Raw genomic sequence first — 23,008 nt, 5'->3', positions numbered from 1 at the left:
GAAGTATTTGTAGATGTGTGTACACACATGGCTTAGTGTATACACATGTGTCTCCTTATTCTGTTAGTGGAAAGGGCTCAGGAGCAGCAGCACCCCAGAAACAACATACACATTAGCCCTCAGATCTTGGTTTTTAACACCATTCTCCAATAAAAGGAGTCAGTGATCCTTGGAACAATGACTGATTCCATGACGATAGCACAAAATAACAAGATGAGCCTGGAACATCTTGCAGTGCAGAAGGTAAATAATTGTTCCAAAAAATCACAGTGGTGAGGGTATGTTCAAAGGGTATGTGCCAACCGCAAGAGCTCCCAACAGCCAAAGTTGGAACAATTTAAGCAACAAAATAAATAAAATAATATTGGATTATAACCTAAAGTATAAAATAAATACCCATGTATCCATACTGATAACCAATGATTGAACAAATCATAAATGGAAGACAGTAGACAAATCTCCCATGCAGATTCCCAAATAATTTACGTGGCTCTTCCATTCACAGGAGGCAGGCACAGCTCTCTACTCCTGACATGTGGGCTGTGCATACTGACCTCCTTTCAAAGAGGTCATGCGGCAGATGGGCAGGGGAGAAATTAGACAGACACGACCTCGGCCAGGTGATGCCGGAAAAGTCGTGTTGACAATACGTCCCTTGATGTGACGTAATGAGGATATTACTTTATTTTGTGTGGTCTTCCCCCCCCCAAAGTCCGTAACCTCAGTCTGAGCATGAGAAAAACACCAGACAAATACCAACTGTAGGACATTCTACAAAATGCCTGATCAGTACTCAAAACTGTCAAAGTCATCAAAAACAGAGGAAGTCTAACTGTCACAGCCAAGAGAAACATACTCAATGTAAAGATGACTAAATGTCATGCGGGCATGAACAGAAAAAGGGCATATGGTAAAAACTAAGGAAATATGAATAAAATATGGGTTTTAGCTAGTAATAATGTGTCAATATTGTACCGTTCATTGTCGTTAAGGTACCATACTAATGTAAGACGTTAATAATATGGGAAACTGGGTGTGCTGTGTATGGTAACTCTCTAAACTATCTTTGTAACTTTTCCATGAATCTAAAATTGTTCTAAAATAAAAAGTTTATTTTTTTAAAAAAATGTTCATAGCTCCATCACCCAATTAAAATTGGACATATGTCTTTCAGAGATTTTTCTATGCCTTTGCATGACTGTATATATACTCTGCACCACTGAACCATGATTTTAACCGTAGAGTAGTGGTCTACATCATGGGCCTGCCAGAATTTATTTAACCAATCCTCAGTCACCGGTTATATGTATGGGTTTTCAGTTTCCCACTATTATCATTAACATGTATACACAGTGAGCATCATTGTATGTACATCTTTGTTCGTATCATTGATGATTTGTTTAGAGCCACCGAGTCAGCTCAGTCAGGTTTGTAGGTCCTAAAGGCAGAGTGTGACAGTGGAACTCTCTCTGTCACCTTCTATTGGGTCAGAGTGTGTGACTAGGATCCTCAGATTTTTAGTGATGACACATTTTCTAATTCAGGGGTTTGAAGTAGTACTAGACACGTAAATTTAACAAAACGTGGTACCTGGATTTTGAGCAATTTATATTTATTGAAATAAATATATCAGATGTATATATATATATATATTTATATATAAGCTGTGATATATATAATCACAGCTTAAATAAATCAGCTGTGATTATGATCTTTCACAACACCTTCATTTATAACTTTTTTTCATCTTTTCGTCAATTTTTGTTTCTCCGAAGTGTCGTTGGTCAGTTAGGCTCCAATGTCAATAGAAAACTGTTTGCTTTAACCCGTAATTCTCTTTTCCTCCTCCAACTTTCACTCCAGCCAACTATCACTGTTTCCTCCTGTATGGAAAGAACTTGGTACCAAGTGAAGGAGGGGGCTGACCTGCTTCTAGGAGAAGCCTTTCTCAACTCACCTGCCTACCTTTTGATTTGAACCAAATGGAACCCCAGGAATCTGAAATTACATTGATAATATCGGGCTTATACTTTCTGATCACAGTATATATTTCCTTTTACTCATTAGAGTGATACAGTGCTTTTTATCCTGAATATCTCATAGAAGTCATATTTTAATATAGACCTCATGTAACAAGTATGGGTTGCTCCACAAAGTAACGGTAAAAATAGTCGCATCTCTTGATATTTGAATTAAATGTTCAAGCACCAGCCTGCTATGTAGGGAAAAAAGGCCAGTAGCTTCCTCTGGGCTGCCTCCTACCCTGAATGTTCTAAAACCCCAGTGGTTTACGGACTCCTAAACTGAACAGTGAGCCTGGCATTGGTCCACCTAGTACTGTCTGGACTCCTCACTGCCACTTGGTGCCGCTGTTGGGAACTGCTCCACCTGCTCGCAGAGGTGCTGGTCCTGGTGGGCGCGGTTCCCAGGACAACCAGGGAGGAGCCTGCTTCCCAGGACTGTCAGACCACCGCCCGAGGTCCTCAGCAGTTCAACCCCATCACAGCAGCCCCCGGAGTACTAGCCACCCCGGAGCTCTGGGACAAAACTGGATTTGACATTCACCTCTCTTCCTAGAGAAGGACTGTCCAATGTCTCTTTCTCTTCCTGCGTAAACATTCCCAGAGGCTGGGCAATTTTTCTTTCAACAAGGAAGACATCTGATTTCAACTCCTTTCTACTGACAAAGGCTAGTCACTTGCCTCTTCTAAAAACCCTCTTCCTTTCTCTCCTGCACAAAAAGTCTCATTATTTTCTGTTTTTACTGCCCAGGAGAACTTTGGCCAGGCACGTGCTCCTGCAGATAAAGCTGTTTTCCTGGACTCTAGGGAAGCTGGTCCCTCACCCTTTCTACGAGGAGAGTGAGGCTGTTCATTTTACAGGCGCTACTTCAAATAAGAGGAAACCAAAAAAATCTCTAGCAGAAGCATTCATTTTCCCACAAAATTCGAACTGAAATTTGGTCTGCCAATGAAAAAATAAAACCACTAACTCTGTTTCTTGCACATTTTATATACCTCCCCCAAACATACCTTTCTAGAAACACAAACTGTTGATTATTCAATTGATGATGTTCACATTCTAACACATCAAAAATAGTTACTGGGCACTTCAGTGAGTTACTGAAGTGGATCAGAGAGGAGGAGGGAGAACCTACCAGCCCCCGACCCAGGGGGTTACCTGCTGCTCAGGAGACACAACACAAACACCGGAAGCTGACCTTTCAAACGGGCACAGGGTGCCACATGACAAATGCAAGGCAAGAACAAAACACGCTTCAGGACGTGAGAGCAGAAAGGCCACCTGGGTTGAGTGGTAGGCAGAGACACTCTAGACGTTTGGTCTTGACTTGGGGATAAAACAAAAGTAAGATTTAGAGGAGAGATTGCAGAATTCTAGAGGGAAGACAATAGTAAAAATGTCGAAGTAAAAATGTGCTAAGCTTCCTGGAGATGATAAGAAAACTGGGCTGGAAGGTGGGTTCTACATAGAATACTGGGAAACATGGCAAGAAAACGTTAGCCTGGGACAGATTGTAGACAGCCGTAAATGCCAAGTGCCTTAAAAATGGGATTTTATTCTGTAGACAGTGAGAACTCCTTTATGGAGCCCACACTGCATGCCTGGCTCTGGGCTGGGTAATTTACATGTAGTGTCATATATAACCCAAACGTAACGCAAGAGCTCTGAACTAAGTAGTCTTGTCCCCATGTGCATGTGGGGGAGCTGAATATGACAAGGCTTAAGGATATCTATTTCTTTGATGTTTTTTCTTGATTTCGATGATTATTTCTCTGGTGAGCGTCTTCAACTGTATTCTTATGAACATATCTAGATCTCTTGCCAGAAAAGTGCACCATTTCTCTGGAATATAGTTAAACAAGGTGGCAGATCTAAATATTCTACGAACTCAGCCCCTCCACTTCAGTGATTCAGCCTTTCCACTGACACTGAGCTGATGCTTTTTAGACACGAAGACTGTTGATTGCTGTGGAGTGGTTTGTGAAGGCTTAGCCTGATTTATTCCTTGGTTTAAGTCTTTGCAGCCTTCTGGAATTAATTTATTTGTATGATTGACAGATGGCCCAAAGTGATGCATGTTACACTGCAGGTGTGTGGGGTAGTGAGGAAACTGAAGAATGCTAGGACTGTTACTAAGAGTCAGAGAAGTGATTCTTTCCCAGTGTGCATTTTCTTCCCTTAGAATCACCTGAAGCGTAGAGAACTTCCATGTTGAAGCTCCTTGATTTGCTAACTTTACTTTAGAGCCCTATCAGTATTTACAATGAGCAGCAGAATCGAGTTGCTGAAGCAGAAGGGCCTTGGAGACACCTAAGCTTGTCAGGTATGCTGCTGAGAATGTTTTCACTAAGAGATATTTTTTGCTTGTCTTTCCCATCAGTTGAAAAAAAGGGGGCTTTATATTAATTATCATAGCTTTTGCTTCCCCCTCCTCCCCTTTAAGGTAACAGTAATCTCACCTAGTCTCAACTGTCACTTGGCTGTCCTTACCATTTTTATGTACTTTGGAGTTTGATATAAATGTGTTGTCTCGCTGGCCAGGGAAAACTCAATTGAATTACTAACAAAATAGGAGATTTTGAGTTTTATACACACAACTAATTAATTGAGTATTGATTTTTCTCCAGTTACATTATACAATGCAAATGAAGATAAAAGGCACAGTCACTGAGGTAGAAAGGTGCCAGGGGAAAGGGGTACCCACCACACAGACTGAAGATTCCCATCACTTACGAAGTCCCTCACAAAAAGCAGAATCTTTTCAATTTGTTCACTAGTTCAATTACTTTCATGAGAAGTCCTTCAAAGTGTTGTGCCTATTCAAGTCAAACACCTGGGATTGAAGGTGTGGACTGGCAGGTGCTCAGCTCCTTGGGGCAAGCGGGCAAGTGCCTTGGCAAGACAGCTGATAGGTTACACACATTGCAACCATCACACAGACTCCTGCCAGGAGTGCCAGTGCTGAGTGGAGTTGGGTGCTGGGCAGCAGGGAGGTTGGGGAATCTGCTCGAGGGGAAGCAGGAAGCTCCCGGACCAACCCACATCCTCCACCCTGCCCCATTCCTGTGCTTCACCCTCCATGGTTTAAGTTTCAGCCAGAGCCACTAAGCTCTGGTGAAAATCCAAATAACTCTTCCCTTTCAGAAGAGTGGCTTCCAACATTTCAGTGGGCTTCATCTTAACATGCAATCAGAGTAATATTCAAAATACTTAGAACATGCCAGAGGACACTGACCGCCCCTCCCACAACCCGACACTAAGGTAAACTGGTCCATTCAAGACAAAGTCTACCATTCAGCTACTTTAAATTTATGTAAAACCTAACCTGTTCCTGCATGTTGGTTTTTAAGATTTTACTGTTGTTTCCTATTTTTCTTTCTTTCTTTTTTTTTTTATTTAACATCTTATTGGAGTACAATTGCTTTACAATGGTTAGTTTCTGCTTTATAACAAAGTGAATCAGCTATATATATTCATTTATCCCCATATCTCTTCCCTCTTGCATCTCCTTCCCTCCCACCCTCCCTATCCCACCCCTCTAGGTGGTCACAAAGCACCAAGCTGATCTCCTCGTGCTATGTGGCTGCTTCCCACTAGCTATCTATTTTACATTTGGTAGTGTATATATGTCCATGCCACTCTCTCACTTTGTCCCAGCTTACCCTTCCCCCTCCCCCCTATTTTTCATCTTTTCTTTTTTTACTGGATCATCTTTAGCTTATTTCACTACTCATTTTTTCCACTCTTTTTCTTCTGTTTTTGAATTTAAGACCAAGAAATAGAAATCAGTTATAAGGACAGTTTGTACCCAAACAGGAAATTCTGGGTGGCTCTTTCAGCCACATGTCGAGGGAGGATGGGTCTGGTGTGTTTGTCGGCACTGAGACAGAAGTAGGAAGTAAGATCAGAAAGTCTCAAATGCCCTGAGAGCACAAGAGCAGTGGAGAGTCTGCCCAAGATGGGATATCAGAGTAACACAGAGGGAGGTAACAACATGCATGGCAAGTATGTAGACCAAAACAATACCAGGTGTTTTGTTGGCAACGATCAAAAAGTTTGATAACCCTGTATTGAGGAGGCTATGGGGGGAAAGTGCTCTGCTGGTGAGGATGTAAATTGACACAACCCCTCTGGAAGGCAGTTCGACAATATCTATGAAGACCAGTGATGCATATACACTTTCACTCAACAATTCCTTTTCTGTGAACTTATCCAATTCATTATGCACATGAGAAATTATATACTTACATGATTACTCATTACAGCATTCTTTATACAGCAAAATGTCTGAAACAACCCAAGTGACTATCAATACACACAGATTAAATAACTTAGGACATATCCACCCAATGGAATACCATGTAGTGGTTTTTTAAAAAAGGAAGAAGGAGGAGGAGAAAGAATGAGAAAGTGATCCATCTACTTTGTGGAAAGTTTCCAAGATGAAACAAGGTACAAAACACTATGTACAATACACGGACTGTTGAACACAAAGGGCAGGGGATCATGCTGGCCATGGAAATGGGTCTCTCAGATCTGCTGTGGGAAGTAGGGCTGACTGGTGCCCAGCGCTCTGTGTCTGGATCCCACCATGTTCCTACTGAGGTCCTATTTCCTCCAGGCTGCCCCCAGTCCATGACTGGGCACAGTCTATTTCTGTTGGAGCTAGGATTCCTCTAATGGGCAGCTGGCTCAAGGACTCCCCACTGGCCAGGTCAAAACTTCCCAGATCTGTGCTGTGGTCTGAGACTCCCCCTTTCTTCCTCTTATTTGCCCCCAGGAGGCAGACCTGCCTCACAGCCTGAAGGCTCCCCTGTTGCTCTTGTTGCCTCTCCCCTTCACCCTAACTAATACCTGGGAGAAGATGCACATACTCCTATTTTCTTTTATGGGCATAAAGAAACTCCAGAAGATTGATCACCTCTTTGAGGAGTGGTAATGGCACACAGGATAGAGGGTTGGGAGGGAGACTTTTTACTATTTATGCATATCTACACATACACAAATATACGTATATAAATATACATGACTGCAGTACCTATTCAAAAATGAAATAAAAATGTTACATGCATCTAGTGAAAACAGAGGGCAGCACAGACAGAGGGATGCAGACAGCAGCCCTGTGGCATTGTGATTTATAATAAGAGACATGCATTTGGTCTTCCTCTTCTTTTCTGGCACAGAGCTCATAAGACAGCTGGAATTCTCTAAGTGGGGAGAACAATCAAGTTGTCTTCTGTTATGTTAATGAGGTGACTTTTAGAAAGCTGGTAACCTAAGGATGGGGGCTAGTTGCCAGGGAACCCAACTCCACCCCTGAGGGGCTGGAGGTTGAGTCTATCACCAATGGCCAGTGATTCAATCAACTGTGCCTGTGTAATGAAGCCTCCCTAAAAACCCAAGAGGAGGGGGTTTGAAAAGTTTCTGGGAAAAACCTTTCCTGGGAACCCAGACCTCAGTTCCTCACTGGCTCTCTCTGAAGCCTAGGTTCTAAAACTCCATCAGCTGGAAAAGCCTGGAAGCCCTATAACAAAAACCACTTATCCACTCAACAGAAAAATAAACCATGTTACCCTCCTTCCCAGCTGTTCTCCCAAAGAGCCATACAACAACCCCCAGGAGCACAGAGAACACGGGCACAGTGTTGCTGACTTGTCTCCAGAAAGGTTCAGGGGAGCCCCCCAAACTGCCTGCCATCTCCATGATGCCTGCAGCCCTTCTACTCAAGGCCTCGCGCCATCACTCTCCCTTCTTAACTAAAGGAGGGGATTGCGGGGCCTTGCTCGTCTCTGAATTTGTTTAATAATCTTTGAGAGAGAATTGGAAAAACAATCCTGACTTGGTCATATGTACAGGTTTAAGGTTTTTAAGTTATTTTATTTTCATTTCTACTAAAGCCAATAAAAATTCCTTATCCGATAAATATTTATAGAAGCACTAAGATTAAGTGATTTCTTTTAGCAGATACTCATCTCTGGAGCCAAACAGACCTTGATTTAAATTCCAACTCTGCCTCTTATAGCTTATGGAACTTCAAGCCAGTATCTTGGCCTTTCTGCCTCAATTCCTCAGATGCAAATTGGGGAAAATAAGACTACCTTATACTGTTGACAAGAGGATTAAAATAAGATGCCATGCACAGCACGTGGCATTGTACCGGTTGGCACATAACAGGAATTTAATAACAAATAATAAAGCCTTCTCCTTTCTCTTAGAGCCCTGCAAAAATATGAAAATTAGATTTTTTACATTTTCTGGTCAAAGACAATAATCAGTATAAAAATCTCATTTTACAGTTGCCCGTGCTCCCTTTGCTTTTGCAAACAACATCGGCCCAGTTATGCCGCATAACAGTTGTTGGAGCCACATTCATTTGCCTCGTGATGCCATTAACTCTGGTGACTTGTGTTCCTCAAGACCCAGCCCAAAACCAGAAGTCAGTTTTGCTTTTTGTGGTCCTTATGTGATTATTGTTGCTCCCAATTCTCTTCTTTGTGCCCAAAACCTACCCCTCAAGCCAAATGAGTAAACAAAACTTGTTGCTGGGTCAGATTCTGGTCCTCCTCCATTATGCCCCTTCCCCCTCAATGACTCCCAGGGCAACACCATAGACAGAGATGGAGACTTCTAGACCCTGGTTACTGACGCTCAAGATCAAAGAGCTTGGTCTTCAGACAAGGAATTAATCCTGGAGGTGAAAAATAATGTAAGAAGGATTGAAATGTAAAAGATCACTCTACAAACCAAGACTTGGCCACCGTCAAGCTCCACACTGAGTGTGACCTCCTTGGGGGTGTGCACAAGAGCTAATCAGTTGACAACCTCACACTCATAGCAAGGCCAGAATCAGCAGGAAGCAAAAAGAAAAACAAAAAAACACAATCAAAACCAAAACACCTGCTGGTTTAAGAATACATTGATCCTCTCTTTATTGCGGGGTAATAATTTTTGGTGTCATTTTCTAAAATGCTTTGTTTGGCCATCATTTTAGCAATTGTTTTCACCGACTGAAAGCACTCTGGGGAGCACCACCCTCCCTGGCAGTGGCATTGAAGCCATGATTCAGCGCTCACTGAAGTCCAGACCTCAGTGGTCTAAAAGGCATTTTCAGAGACAAGTGGGAAAAGTAAACATGGTTGCTGTCTCAAGGAATGTAAGAGTTCCACTATTAATTTGGAAAAGAATTGCCCATTTGGTACTTTTTTCCCATAGAATCTGAAAAATGAAGTTATAATATTTTGTTAGGTGATAAAGAGCACAAACTGGATTGTTTTCATTTTCTACTAAAGATCTTATAAATAGTTAATGTTGTTTTGCTTTTAATGTTTACCAGACACATTCCTTTTTTTAAAGAAATAGCCAAAACTTTTAAAACACCCATTACATTCTCCTATTATGAAGAATAATTTAACTTTACCTCTTATATTGAACGTTAAACTGGAGTAGTTTCTTTTTTTTTAAATTTGTTTTATTTAGTTTTATTTTTGGCTGCGTTGGGTCTTCCTTGCGGTGTGCGGGCTTCTAATTGCAGTGGCTTCTCTTATTGCGGAGCATGGCACACGGGCTTCAGTAGTTGTGGTGCACGGGCTTAGTTCCTCCGTGGCATGTAGGATCTGCCTGGACCAGGGCTCAAACCCGTGTCCCCTGCATTGGCAGGTGGATTCTTTTTTTTTTTTTTTTTTGAATTCAACAAGTATTTATTGAGTGCCTGTTATGTGCAAGATTTTGTTTCAGGTACTTGGGACACATCAGAAAATAAACCAAAGATCCCTGCCCTCATGGAGCTTACAGTCTAGCATTTATGACCACTTCACCTGGACGTGACCCTGCGCAAGTCACTGTACCTCTATCTTCAGCCACCTGATGCAGGAATAAGCAGGCCCAGCTCAGACATGGGTAACGGCCTGGTGTGCTGGAGAGGCCAAACAACACACCCACCCCCAGCCCACCACCCAGACAGTAGACAGGGCTGGAAGCTGACTTTTAATAATGAAGTACAAGGAGGAAAGAGCACAGGGACTGGAGCAAGTGGTCTGCTGTGCTGCGGCCCCAGGGCCTGGGCTGGCTACACAAACTGCTGCTGCTGCTGCTGCTGCTGCTGCTGCTTCTTGATGGCTGCCTTGCTGGCAAGGTCCTTGGCCTTCTCTGTAGCTGCCAGTGCCGTTTCCTTGGCCTTCTCCTTGGCTTCCTTGGCTGTTTCAACAAGGGTTTTGGGAGGGGCCTCACCTTGCAGCTTGGCCAAGATGTATTCAAAACCCTTCATAGTCTTGGTCACGTTGCTTTTGAACTGGGCGAGACCAAATTCCTGGACAGCTCTGGAGACGCCGAACAAGCTAGAGGAGACCCAGGCTTCCCGGCAGATTTCGGTCCAGCCGCTGTTATCAGAGTTCACACAGTAAACACATCGTTCCTCTACCACCATCAGCCGGGCATGGTTGATGTTCCAGGTGAAGGTGGTCATGGTCTGGTTCTGTGGGTCCACAATAGAATCCTCCAGGATGTACACTGAGTGAGCAACATTGGCAGGAAATAGTCGCTCAGCCCAGCGGGACATCCTCTTCGTCTTGGTCAGGAGTCGCCGGGACAGGAGCTTCTGGTCAGGGGTCACCTCCCGGTGCACTATGTCTTCCGTCAAGACATGTTTGCTATAGGGATTCGGGTACTGCTGCCAGAAGGCAGCGAACACTTGGTCCCAGGAACTCCGGAGCACGCTCTGGCCCAGGAAATACTTCACCATTGTCCAGGCCGGGTGGGCTCAGTGCCCGCGCAACATCAGGGGTGCGGAGCCCGGAGGGCACGCGGAGACCGGGCTGGAGCTCGACGCTCGGCCGCCAAGCTAGCAGCTCAGTCACTCCAGCGCCGCACCCAAACAGGCGCCACCACTGCCATGAGGATTTGTCTGCAGGTGGATTCTTAACCACTGTGCCACCAGGGAAGCCCTGGGGTAGTTTCTTAATAGTATTTGAGCATCCATAGTAGTCTATGTCTCCACCAAATTAGAAAACAAATTTATAAACAGTATTACCAAATCAAATATATTTTTACCCTAAAATATGGAAATGAAATCTATGAGTTCTCCCTTTGAAACAGAAGTGAAACACATATTGCACCATCAACTATGGGAATAGTACATCAACATCTTTGCCTTTTCCATAAGCTGTAGGGTCAGGCAGTGACCCAGAAAGGCAAGCAGTGGAAAGAAAGGACCTAAACATCCTGTCAATTCATGGAACCCACCACCACCTCCAAGTTGAGGAAGGGTGACTGTGTGCTTTCCTGTTCTGAATATTTACTTCTTTACTTGTTCTAACCCACTTTACATGCAATTGGATTCAGGAGAAAGATAAGGAGCGAAAGGGGAGAAGCACAGGATAATCTTTATCTCTAGGCTCAAAATTCCACTAAATATGTTTTCACAGAGCAGTTAAGATGAGGGTCCAACTATATAATAATAAAAGGATCAATACAAGAAGAGGATATTACACTCATTAACATATATGCACTCAATATAGAAGCACTTAAATACATAAAATACTAACAGACAAAGGGAGGAACTGATGGGAATACAATAATAGTAGGAGACTTTAACACCCCACTGACATCAATGGACAGATCTTCCAGTCAGAAAATCAGTAAGGCAACAGAGATCCTAAAGGATACAATAGAACAGTTAGACTTAATTGACATCTTCAGGACACTACATCCAAAAAACAAAAACAAAAACAAAAAACAACCATAATACACATTCTTTTCAAGTCCACATGGAACATTCTCTAGGATAGATGACATACTAGGACACAAAAAAGCCTCAACAAATTTAAGAGGCTAGAAATTGTTTCAAGCATCTTTTCTGACCACACCAGCATGAAACAAGAAATCAACCACAGAAAGAGAAATGAGGAAAAAAAATTACATGGAGACTAAACAACATGCTACCAAAAAACCAATGGGTCAATGATGAAATCAAAGAGGAAATAAAGAAATACCTTGAGACAAATGATAATGGAAACACAACCATACCAAATCTATGGGATGCAGCAAAAGCCATCCTAAGAGGGAAGCTCATAGCAATACAGGTCTTCCTCAAAAAACAATAAAAATCTAAAATAAATGACTTAAATGACCACCTAAAAGAATTAGAAAAAGAAGAACAAAAAAAACCCAAAGTCAGCAGAAGAAATGAAATAATAAATATTGGAGAGGAAATAAATAAGAGATCAAAACAACAGAAAAGATCAATAAAACCAAGAGGTGGTTTTTTGAAAAGATAAACAAAATTGACAAGCCTCTGGCCAGGCTCACCAAGAAGAAAATAGTGGACCCAAATAAACAAGATAACAAATGAAAGAGGAGAAATAACAACAAATATGGCAGAAATACAAAAAAAACAAAAAAGAATACTGTGAAGAGTTATATGCCAACAAATTGGACAACCTAGAAGAAATGGACAAGTTTCTAGAAACTTACAGCCCACCAAAACTGAATCAAGAAATAGATAATTTGAACATACCAATAACTAGAAGTGAAATAAAATCTGTAATTAAAAAAAAAAACTCCCTGTAGGGCTTCCCTGGTGGCGCAGTGGTTGAGAGTCCGCCTGCTGATGCAGGGGACACAGGTTCGTGCCCCGGTCCGGGAAGATCCCACATGCCGTGGAGCGGCTGGGCCTGTGAGCCATGGCCGCTGAGCCTGCGTGTCCGGAGCCTGTGCTCCGCAGTGGGGGAGGCCACAACAGTGAGAGGCCCGCATAACGCAAAAAAAAAACCATCCATGTAAACAAAAGTCCAGAACCAGATGGCTTCACTGGGGAAGCCTACCAAACAAACAAAGAAGAACTTATACTGATCCTTGTCAAACTCTTCCAAAAGACTGAAGAGGAGGGCACCCTCCCAAAGTCATTCTATGAAGCCACCATCACCCTGATACCAAAACCAGACAAAGAGACTACCAAAAAAGAAAATTACAAGCCAATATCTTTGATGAATACAGACACAAAAATCTTCAACAAAATATTAGCAAACTGAATCCAACAACACATAAAAAGGATCATACACCACAATCAAGCTGGATTCATCCCAAGGGTCACAAGGATGGCTCAACACACACAAATCAATTAATGTGATACACCACATCAACAAAAGACAAAAACCACATGATCATCTCAATAGATGCAGAAAAGGCATTTGATAAAATTCATCATCCATTTATGAGAAAAACTCTTGCCAAAGTGGGTGCAGAGGGTACATACCTCAACATAATAAAAGCTATTTATGACAAACCCACAGCCAACATAATACTCAATGGTGAAAAGCTGAAAGCCTTCCCACCAAATTATGGAATAAGACAAAGATGCTCTCTCTCACCACTCCTATTCAACATAGTATTGGAAATCCTAGCCACAACAATTAGACAAGAAAAAGAAATTAAAAATATCTAAATTGGAAGGGAAGAGGTAAAATTGTCATTATATGCAGATGACATGACACTCTGTAAAGAAAACCTAAATACTCCACACAAAAACTATTAGAACTGATAAGTGAATTCAGAAAGGTAGCAGAAATCTGTTGCATTTCTTTACACTAACAATGAAATATCAGAAAGAGAAACTTTAAAAAAATCCCTTTTAAATATGTGTCCAAAATAAAATAAAATAAAATAAAATACCTAGGACTAAACCTGACCAAGGAGGTGAAAGACTTACAAGCTGAGAACTATAAAACATTGATAAAGGAAACTAAAGATGACTCAAAGAAATAGAAAGATATCCCATGCTCCTGAATTGGAAGAATTAGTATTGTTAAAATGGTCATACTACCCAAAGCAATCTACAGATTTAATGCAATCCCTATCAAATTACCCATGACATTTTTCACTGAACTAGAGAAATATTCGTAAAATTTATATGGAACCCCAAAAGACCCAGAATTGCCAAAGCAATCCTGAGGAAAAAGAACAAAGCTTACAGCATAACACTCCCAGACTTCAGACAATGCTATAAAGCTACAGTAATAAAAAATGTGGTATTGGCACAAAAACAGGTATATGAATCCATGGAACAGAATAGAGAGCCTAGAAATAAACTCACACACCTACAGTCAATTAATCTTTGACAAAGGAGATAACAGTGGAGAAAAGACAGTCTATTTAGCAAGTGGTGTTGGAAAAGCTGGACAGATGCATGTAAATCAATGAAGTTAGAACACACCTTCACACCATATACTAAAATAAACTCAAAAAGGCTTAAAGACTTAAATATAAGACATGACACCATAAAACTCCTAGAAGAGAACATAGGTAAAACATTGTCTGACATAAATTGTAGCAATGCTTTCTTAGATCAGTCTCCTAAGGCAAAAGAAATAAAAGCAAAAATAAACAAATGGGACCTAATTAAACTTACAAGCTTTTGCACAGCAAAGGAAACCATAAACGAAATGAAAAGACAACCTAGAGAATGGGAGAAAATACTTGCAAACAATATGACCAACAAGGGCTTAATTTCAAAAATATACGAACAGGGCTTCCCTGGTGGCGCAGTGGTTAAGAATCCACCTGCCAATGAAGGAGACACAGGTTTAAGCCCTGGTCTGGGAAGATCCCACATGCCGCGGAGCACCTAAGCCCGTGCACCACAACTACTGAAGCCCTCACGCCCTAGAGCCCGTGCTCTGTAACAAGAGAAGCCACTGCAATGAGAAGCCTGCGCACCACAGCGAAGAGTAGCCCCCGCTCGCCACAACTAGAGAAAGCCCATGTGCAGCAACGAAGACCTAACGCAGCCAAAAAAAAAAAACCGAACAGTTCATACAACTAAATAGCAAAAAAACCCCAAACAACTGAATCAAAAAATAGGCAGAAGGCCTAAATAGATATTTCTCCGAAGGAGACATACATATGGCTGACACGCACATGAAAAAGTGTTCATCGTCACTAATTATTAGAGAAATGCAAACCAAAGTACAATGAGGTGTCACCTAACACCAGTCAGAATGGCCATCATTAAAAAGTCTACAAATAATAAATGCTGGAGAGGGTGTGGAGGAAAGGGAACCCTCCTACACTGTTGGTGGGAATTGGTGCAGCCACTATGGAGAACAGTATGGAGGTTCCTTAAAAAACTAAAAATAGAGTTGCCATATGATCCAGCAGTCCCACTCTTGCACATATATCTGGAAAAGATGAAAGCTCTCATTCAAAAAGATACATGCACCCCAATATTCATAGCAGCACTATTTATAATAGCCAAGACATGGAAGCAACCTAAGTGTCCATCAACAGATGAATGGATAAAAAAGATGTGGTATATATTTACAATGGAATATTACTCAGCTATAAAAAAGAATGAAATAATGTCATTTGCGGCAATGTGGATGGAACTAGAGATTATCATACAAAGTGAAGTAAGTCAGACAGAGGAAGACAAATATGATATCATTTATATGTGGAATCTAAAAACATGATATAAATGAACTTACAAAACAGAAACAGGCTCACAGACATAGAAAAGAAACTTACGGTGACCAAAGGGGAAAGCGGGGAGGAATAAAAGGAGTTTGGGATTAACAGGTATATGTTACTATATAGAAAATAAACAAAAGAGTATGAAAAATAATATATATATACACACATATATATAACTGAATCATTTTGCTGTACACCTGAAACTAACAAAACATTGTAAATCAACTATACTTCAATTAAAAATAAAAATATATTTAGGAAATATTTTTAAAAAGATGAGGATCCAGTAAATTGTTTTATTTAAATATTCCACCATTATATTTTGCAGAGGCAATAGAGCTTCCTCAAAGCTAACATGGCTTGTTTTTATTTTGTGATCTATTTTACAACTGATATTCCTACATACACTTTTTTAGGTGACTGTGTGGTTTTCACCTCAGGTCTTCAGCAAGAACTACAGAGAAGAAAAGATTCTGAAGAATCAATCAAATTTTCTGTCAAGTCCCAGTAACATCCCTGTCTTAACTACGTGCAGGAGAGATGAAACACATTATCAACCTGTATGAAAGCATCAACAGTACAGCAAGAAATAATTCAGACTGTCCTCCTGTGGTTTTGCCAGAAGAGATATTTTTCACAATATCCATTGTTGGGGTTTTGGAGAATCTGATGGTCCTTCTGACTGTGATCAAGAATAAGAATCTTCAGTTGCCCATGTACTTTTTCATCTGCAGCTTGGCTATTTCCGATATGCTGGGCAGCCTGTACAAGATCTTGGAAAACATCCTGATCATGTTCAGAAACATGGGTTACCTCGAGCCTCAAGGCAGTTTTGAAACCACAGCAGACGACGTGGTGGACTCCCTGTTCATCCTCTCCCTCCTTGGCTCAATTTGCAGCCTGTCTGTGATCGCCGCTGACCGCTACATCACAATCTTCCACGCTCTGAGGTACCACCGCATCGTGACCCCGCGCCGTGCCCTTGTCGTCCTGATGGTCATCTGGATGTGCTGCATGGGCAGCGGCATCACCATCGTGAACTTTTCCCATCATGTCCCCACGGTGATCGCCTTCACAGCGTTGTTCCCGCTGATGCTGGCCTTCATCCTGTGCCTCTACCTGCACATGTTCCTGCTGGCCCGCTCCCACGCCAGGAGGACCTCCACGCTTCCCAGAGCCAACATGAGAGGGGCTGTCACACTGACTGTTCTGCTCGGGGTCTTCATTTTCTGTTGGGCGCCCTTTGTCCTTCATGTCCTCTTGATGACATTCTGCCCAGCTGACCCCTACTGTGCCTGCTACATGTCCCTCTTCCAGGTGAACGGTGTGTTGATCATGTGTAACGCCGTCATTGACCCCTTCATATATGCTTTCCGGAGCCCAGAGCTCAGGGACGCATTCAAAAAGATGACCTTCTGCAACAGGTACCAGTAGAATTATTGGTCCCTGATTTTAGGAGCCATGGGGAAATACTGTCAAGGGACAGAGTAACGTGACATACCAACAATACTAATGCTCCAACTGTCCTTTCCTTCCCTAAAGCACACGAGGAGAATCTCACTGACTTGTGTTGTAATAGCTCAGTTCCTTGTGCACAGCCTTGCTGTAGGTACAACTTCTATAGCTAGAGAGACAAAATATTTACTAAAAAGGACAAGATACAAAGCACATGCAGCAATACACATATGAGAGCTCTGGGCTGAGGAAGAAGTTGTTCTTCTATAGATATCTAGCTAGCCTATCACTGGGGTGGCCTTTCCAAAGTACTAGGACAAGTACTCAGTGTATAAACTACAGGGCCTTTGTAAGCCAAAGGTGCCATTAAGTTGCTGTAGCTGAATTTGCCTGTCCCAGACTGCCACACAGAATCCCTGCTCGCCTGCTTTCCCTTCTGCCTGCCTGCTTTCTTGTATGCCATCTCAGATCTTTCTGGAAGCAGGCAGGATGCACATTATAAACGTCAAATAACCAGTGTTGAGTTTCCAATAATAAAGAAACCTTCTCCGTTAGTCTTCTTTGCTAACTCAGTATCCCACTGGCCTTAAAGTATTTTCCTGGTTAAAACTCCTCAAGCTTTAGGAGAATAAATTTCAAAGGAGGAAGTAAAAATTTAATTCATTTGGTTCCTATGTAGGAATAAATAAAGGTCAGAGGAAAATTGTGAAGTTTGTAGAAGATACAATCAATCCTTGTGTATCTGTCCAAACACAGAAGTAAATGAAAAGATGTCCCAAGCCCCAATATGCATTTTGTGGACTAAGTCAAGAGTGTGTGTGTTCACCATGTTTTTGGACTATGGGGGAAACCAAGACCAAAACAATACTTCAAGACAGTGCTATTATTGAGACCCAAGCCAGAGAGTGATGAAAAACACTTAAACTCATTCCACAGATGAGTCTGAGAGGCAGATAACATCACTGGAGAACTTCATCCTACCATCATCCACAGGAAAGATGCCAGATATCGAAAAGCAACATCCCAAGTAGGGTAAAGGAAGCATAAATTGCAAGTTCATATGTTTTTAATAGCTAAAGATAAAGCTTAAAGAGGAAGCAAATTCTGATCCTAAGTCCTTGCTGAGATGGAAGAGAGAAAGAGGCCAGGTCTGCAGGTGCATGGAGCTGAAATGCTCAGGATCCACAGTGAGGGACGGCGTCTTGGGATGAGGCAGTTCTTGGCCCTCGGAGTTTTCCCTGAGCTGCTGAAAGGAGAAGCAAGCCACAAGCAGGACTGCTGGCTGGGTGATGGGTTGGATATTAGGTGTGGGGAGGGACAGGGGCTTAAGAAGCAGAAGAGAAAGCACAGAGTTAAAGGGAAGGCAGCTGTGGGCAGGTGTCCAGAAAGCCTGTGACACAGCTTGAAGGTGAAACCCACAGTGTGTCTTCTGGTCCTCCATTCTCTAGAAATCCTTCTTTGGTCCTTCCCTCTCACCAAATGAATGATGATACCCTTTTTCTCCTCTTATTTCTCTGGCAGAACCTCCAGGACAAAGGCAAAAAGAAGCAAAGATTGAGGGATTCCTTACGCTTTTCTTCAATTTAATAGAAATGCTTTTAAAAATTTCACCAATAAGTTTACTTTTTGAAAACTACCTTTCATCAAGTTAATAATGTTCTTTTTCTGCCTAGTTTCTTAACAGTAATTTTTAATCACTAATCAATGTTGAATTTTATTTAATGCTTTTTCAGCATCTATCAGATGATCAGTTTTTCCTCCTTTAATTTCTTAAGGTGGTATATCACATTAATAGATTTTTAACAGTTGGGCTATCTTTGCAAACTTCAAATGAAGATTGATATGTAGTATACCAACCATGGTCATATTTACAAAGCTAAAATATACTGTTTGACAAACAACTTATTGTGAATTATACTTTTACATATTTGAAATTACCTATAATGATATAATTTAATTTATATTTCATGAATGACCTCTAGTGAATTTTATGAAAAATGAGAACAGTACCAAAAAATACAGATTCAAGATATGTGGGTTTGAGGGAATTCCCTGGCTGTCTAGTGGTTAGCGCTCAGGGCCTTCCCTGCCAGGGCCTAGGTTCGATCCCCGGTCTGGGAAGTAAGATCCTGCAAGCTGTGCACTGCGGCCAAAAAAATAAACAGATATGTGGGTTCCATAAATATTCCCTTTAAAATAAAGGAGAAGAAATTATACATGGAATATTTAGTTGGCTACTCCTTTACGTATATTTAGTGATTTTTAAAATCTATTTTGTGCAGATCCCTATTTGCTACACATGCAACAGTTTGTAGCTAGAAATTCTCACATTCAGGGTGACAACCTCCCATTGACATTACAATATGATCATTGAAGAAACAGCAAACAACTGTTATTTATTTTGCCAACATGTGTTGTATATTTAAGATCTATTATTTGCAAAGTATTGCTGAAAAAAGAATCCAGTTAACTCCTCTTTGCAAATCTACATATATGTTTCTTTTTTAAAAAATTTTATTTTTATGTATTTTTGGCTGTGTTGGGTCTTTGTTGCTGCACGTGGGCTTTCTCTAGTTGCAGCGAGTGGGGGCTACTCTTCTTTGCAGTGCGTGGGCTTCTCATTGTGGTGGCTTCTCTTGTTGCGGAGCACGGGCTCCGGGCGCGCGGAGTAGTTGCAGCTTGCTGGCTCTAGAGCGCAGGCTCGGTAGCCGTGGCTCGCGGGCTTAGTTGCTCCGCGGAATGTGGGATCTTTCCGGACCAGGGCTCGAACCCCTGTCCTCTGCGTTGGCAGGTGGATTCTTAACCACTGTGCCACCAGGGAAGCCCTACATACATGTTTCTTTATCCACATAAGTGTAGTCTGTATTACAATTAAAATTTTTGATAGTATGTTAAGAGCCCCTAAATACCTATATACCCTCGTGCAGAGAAAGCACATCTTTTGTCACATCCCCTAATGTCTCAGGTCAGACTTCGACCATGTTCCTCAGAACTCTGAAAATAAGGAGGGCAGAGGGCAGGAGGACCCACAAAAGATTAAGAATACCCTTCAGAACAGTGAGTGTCCCTTGTTTCCATTAGGATATTAATAAATGTACCTAATTTAATTTTTTAAGAAAGTTTTATGTCAGTAGAAGCTGTACTATATCTGAGATAACAAATCCCATGAGCTTAAAATCTGTTAAAAGTCTTCATTTTATCTGTCCCTACTTAATCCTTTTCAATTTTCTACAGGTTCTAGCAGTCTGGAGTTTGTTGAACAAGACTGTGATGTCATACAGACTTTAAGCAGGACCCCTTGCAGCCCTTGCTGAAGAGCGCTGAAACTTTTCTCCTGCTCCCTTTCTCCTGATTCTTTGATGATATCCAACCCAAGAGTGTTGGACACATTGAAAATTGTCCCAATACCAATAAAGCTAAAATGTTGATCAAGTAAATTCATAGAATATGTCTAAAAGTGGCAAGAACTTCCTTTTACAGATAGAAAAGCACAGTCATGAGAGGTAAGAGAACGATTCAAAATTCACGTCATTGAGTTCAAATCCCAGCTCCATGTGTACTATTTGTTTTTGTTTGTTTGTTTGTTTTTTTCGGTACGCGGGCCTCTCACTGTTGTGGCCTCTCCCGTTGCGGAGCACAGGCTCCGGACGTGCAGGCTCAGCGGCCATGGCTCACGGGCCCAGCCGCTCCGTGGCATGTGGGATCTTCCCAGACCAGGGCACGAACCCGTGTCCCCTGCATCAGCAGGCGGACTCTCAACCACTGCACCACCAGGGAAGCCCTACTTAGATCTTTAATTTCCCTCAGCAATATTTTATAGTTTTAAGTGTACAAAACCTATACTTTTTTGTTAGATTTATTTCTAGGCATTTTATTATTTTTTTTCTTAAGATCATTTTTGAATTGTTCAGTACTAGCACACAGAAATATAACTGTTTTTTGTACATTGATCATGTATTATGTAACTTCGCTGAACTCATAGTTTTTTGATGGAGTTTTTAGAATTTTCTATATATAGTTATCTGCAAGTAAGACAGTTTCACTTATTCTTTTCCAATCTGAACGCCTTTTATTTCTTTTTCTTGCATGATTACACTGGCTAGAACCTAAGTAGCAAGAGTGAACATCAGTGCCTTATTCTCAATATTCTTTCAACAAGCATAATGTTAGCTGTAGGTTTTTGTAGATGCCTTTTTGATCACAGTGAAGTTTCCCTTCTATCCCAAGTTTGTTGAGAGTTTTATCATGAAGGGATGTTGGATTTAAAATACTTTATCGAAATGTTCACGCTGTTTTCTCCTTTATTCTATTAATAGTGTTATATTGATTTTCAGATATTAAACCTTCCTTGCATTACTGGAATAAATCCTACTTAATCATGGTGTATAATCCTTTTTATATGCTGCTAGATTCTGTCTACTAGTATTTTGTTGAGGATTTTAATCTCTATATTCATAAGAGATATTGGTCTGTAGTTTTCTTTTCTTGTGATGTCTTTTCCTGGCTTTGGGTGGTATCAGGGAAATACGGGCCTCAAAGAATGAGCTGGGAAGTATTTCCTCCTCCTCTGTGTTCTTTTTATAAAAAATATTTATTTATTTGGCTGCACCAGATCTTCGTTGCAGCATGTGGGATCTAGTTCCCTGACCAGGTATCGAACCCAGGCCCCCTGCATTGTGAGCTCAGAGTTTTAACCACTGGACCACCAGGGTAGTCCCTCCTTTGTGTTCTGTAAGAGTTTGTGAAGGACTGGCATTATTTCTTCTTTATATATTTGATAGAAATCACCAGTGAAGTCATCTGGGCCTGAGTTTTTCTTTGTGGAAGATTTTTAAGTATTAATTCAATTTCTTTACTATTCAGATTCTCTAATTCTTCTTGAGTGTTTCAGTATTTGGGGTCCTTTTGTCTTTGTAGGAATTGGTCCATTTCATTTGTCTGATTTGTTGACATAAAATTGTTCATATTATTCCCTTATAATCCATTTATATATTGTAAATTTGATAGTAAATTCCTTTCATTCCTCATTTTGGTAACTTGTCTTTTTTTTCTTGGTCAAGTGTGTCAATTTTGTTGATGTTTATAAAGGATTTATTTCACTGATATTCTCTATTGTTTCTCTGTTTTCTATTTCATTTATTTTCCCCTCTAATCTTTATTTCCATCCTTCTTACTTTGCGTTTAGTTCTCCCACCCCCTCATTATTTAAGTGGAATCTTAGGTTATTGACTTGAGATCTTTGTTTTCCTTCCCAATATAGGTGTTTACAGCCAAAAATATTCCTCTAAGCAATGCTTTGGCTTCATCCCATACATCCTGATGTGTTCTGATTTTCATTCAGTGCAAAATATTTTCCGATCTTCCTTGTGATTTCTTCTTTGACCTACAAGTTATTAAAATCTTTTTTGGTTTAATTTCCAAATATTTGTGGATTTCCCAAATTTTCTTCTGCTGTTGACTTCTAATTAAATTCTACTGTGGTAGTAAAAATACTTTGTATGGTTTTAATCCTTTTAATTGTATTGATATTAGTTCTATGGTCTATTCTGGAGAATATTTCATGTACACCTAAGAAGAATGTACATTTTGCTTTTGTTGGGCAAAGTGTTCTATAGATGACATTTAGTTTAAGTTGGTTGATAGGGTTGTTCCAAGCCTTCTGTATCCTTGCTGGATCCGGGTTATCTTTTAAAAACAGAATAAATGACCTCATTCATATAATCCTCTTGTGGCTTTCTACTGACTTTAGAATAACAGATTTCTCCCACTCCTACCTATCTCTATGCATTCATCATGTACCACTCTCCACTTTGCTCAATTAACTCAATTAGCAAGCTAAAGCTATCCTTGTATTCTGTTATTGATAAGATCCATTATAAAGATACAATTAAAATGGTGTGGTACTGGTACAAGGAAAAACAAACTGATCAGTGAAACAGAATAGAGTCCAGAAACAAATTCACACATATATGATCACCTTTTACATGACAAAGGTGGAAAACTGGTATCGTTAAGAGAAGGATGGTTTTTCTCAATAAATAATGCTGGGACAACTGGAATCCATAAGAGA

General features: G+C 40.9%; 2 protein-coding genes across 2 annotated transcripts; one reads left to right on the top strand and one right to left on the bottom strand.

The window, feature by feature from the left end:
* Positions 1-9,799: 9,799 nt before the first annotated feature.
* Positions 9,800-10,793, bottom strand: LOC309970251 (PRELI domain-containing protein 1, mitochondrial-like). The gene has a single exon (XM_082852528.1). It carries the CDS (start codon positions 10,757-10,759, stop codon positions 10,088-10,090), a length of 672 nt encoding a protein of 223 aa, XP_082708654.1. The 5' UTR covers positions 10,760-10,793; the 3' UTR covers positions 9,800-10,087.
* Positions 10,794-16,023: 5,230 nt separating this feature from the next.
* Positions 16,024-16,917, top strand: MC2R (melanocortin 2 receptor; the record flags this gene model as incomplete). Its single annotated transcript, XM_082853077.1, has 1 exon — positions 16,024-16,917. The coding sequence occupies one exon, from the start codon at positions 16,024-16,026 to the stop codon at positions 16,915-16,917; it is 894 nt and encodes a 297-aa protein (XP_082709203.1).
* Between the last annotated feature and the right edge of the window lie 6,091 nt (positions 16,918-23,008).

This window comes from Leucopleurus acutus, assembly GCF_964270905.1.
Source record: "Leucopleurus acutus genome assembly, chromosome: 13".
Lineage (NCBI taxonomy): Eukaryota > Metazoa > Chordata > Mammalia > Artiodactyla > Delphinidae > Leucopleurus > Leucopleurus acutus.
Note: the sequence above shows the minus strand (reverse complement) of the source record. Positions and strands in the feature narration are given on the sequence as shown.

Bases quoted from the DNA above. Each gene is read 5' to 3' on its own strand.
- LOC309970251 (XM_082852528.1), bottom strand. From the start codon at position 10,759: ATGGTGAAGTATTTCCTGGGCCAGAGCGTGCTCCGGAGTTCCTGGGAC.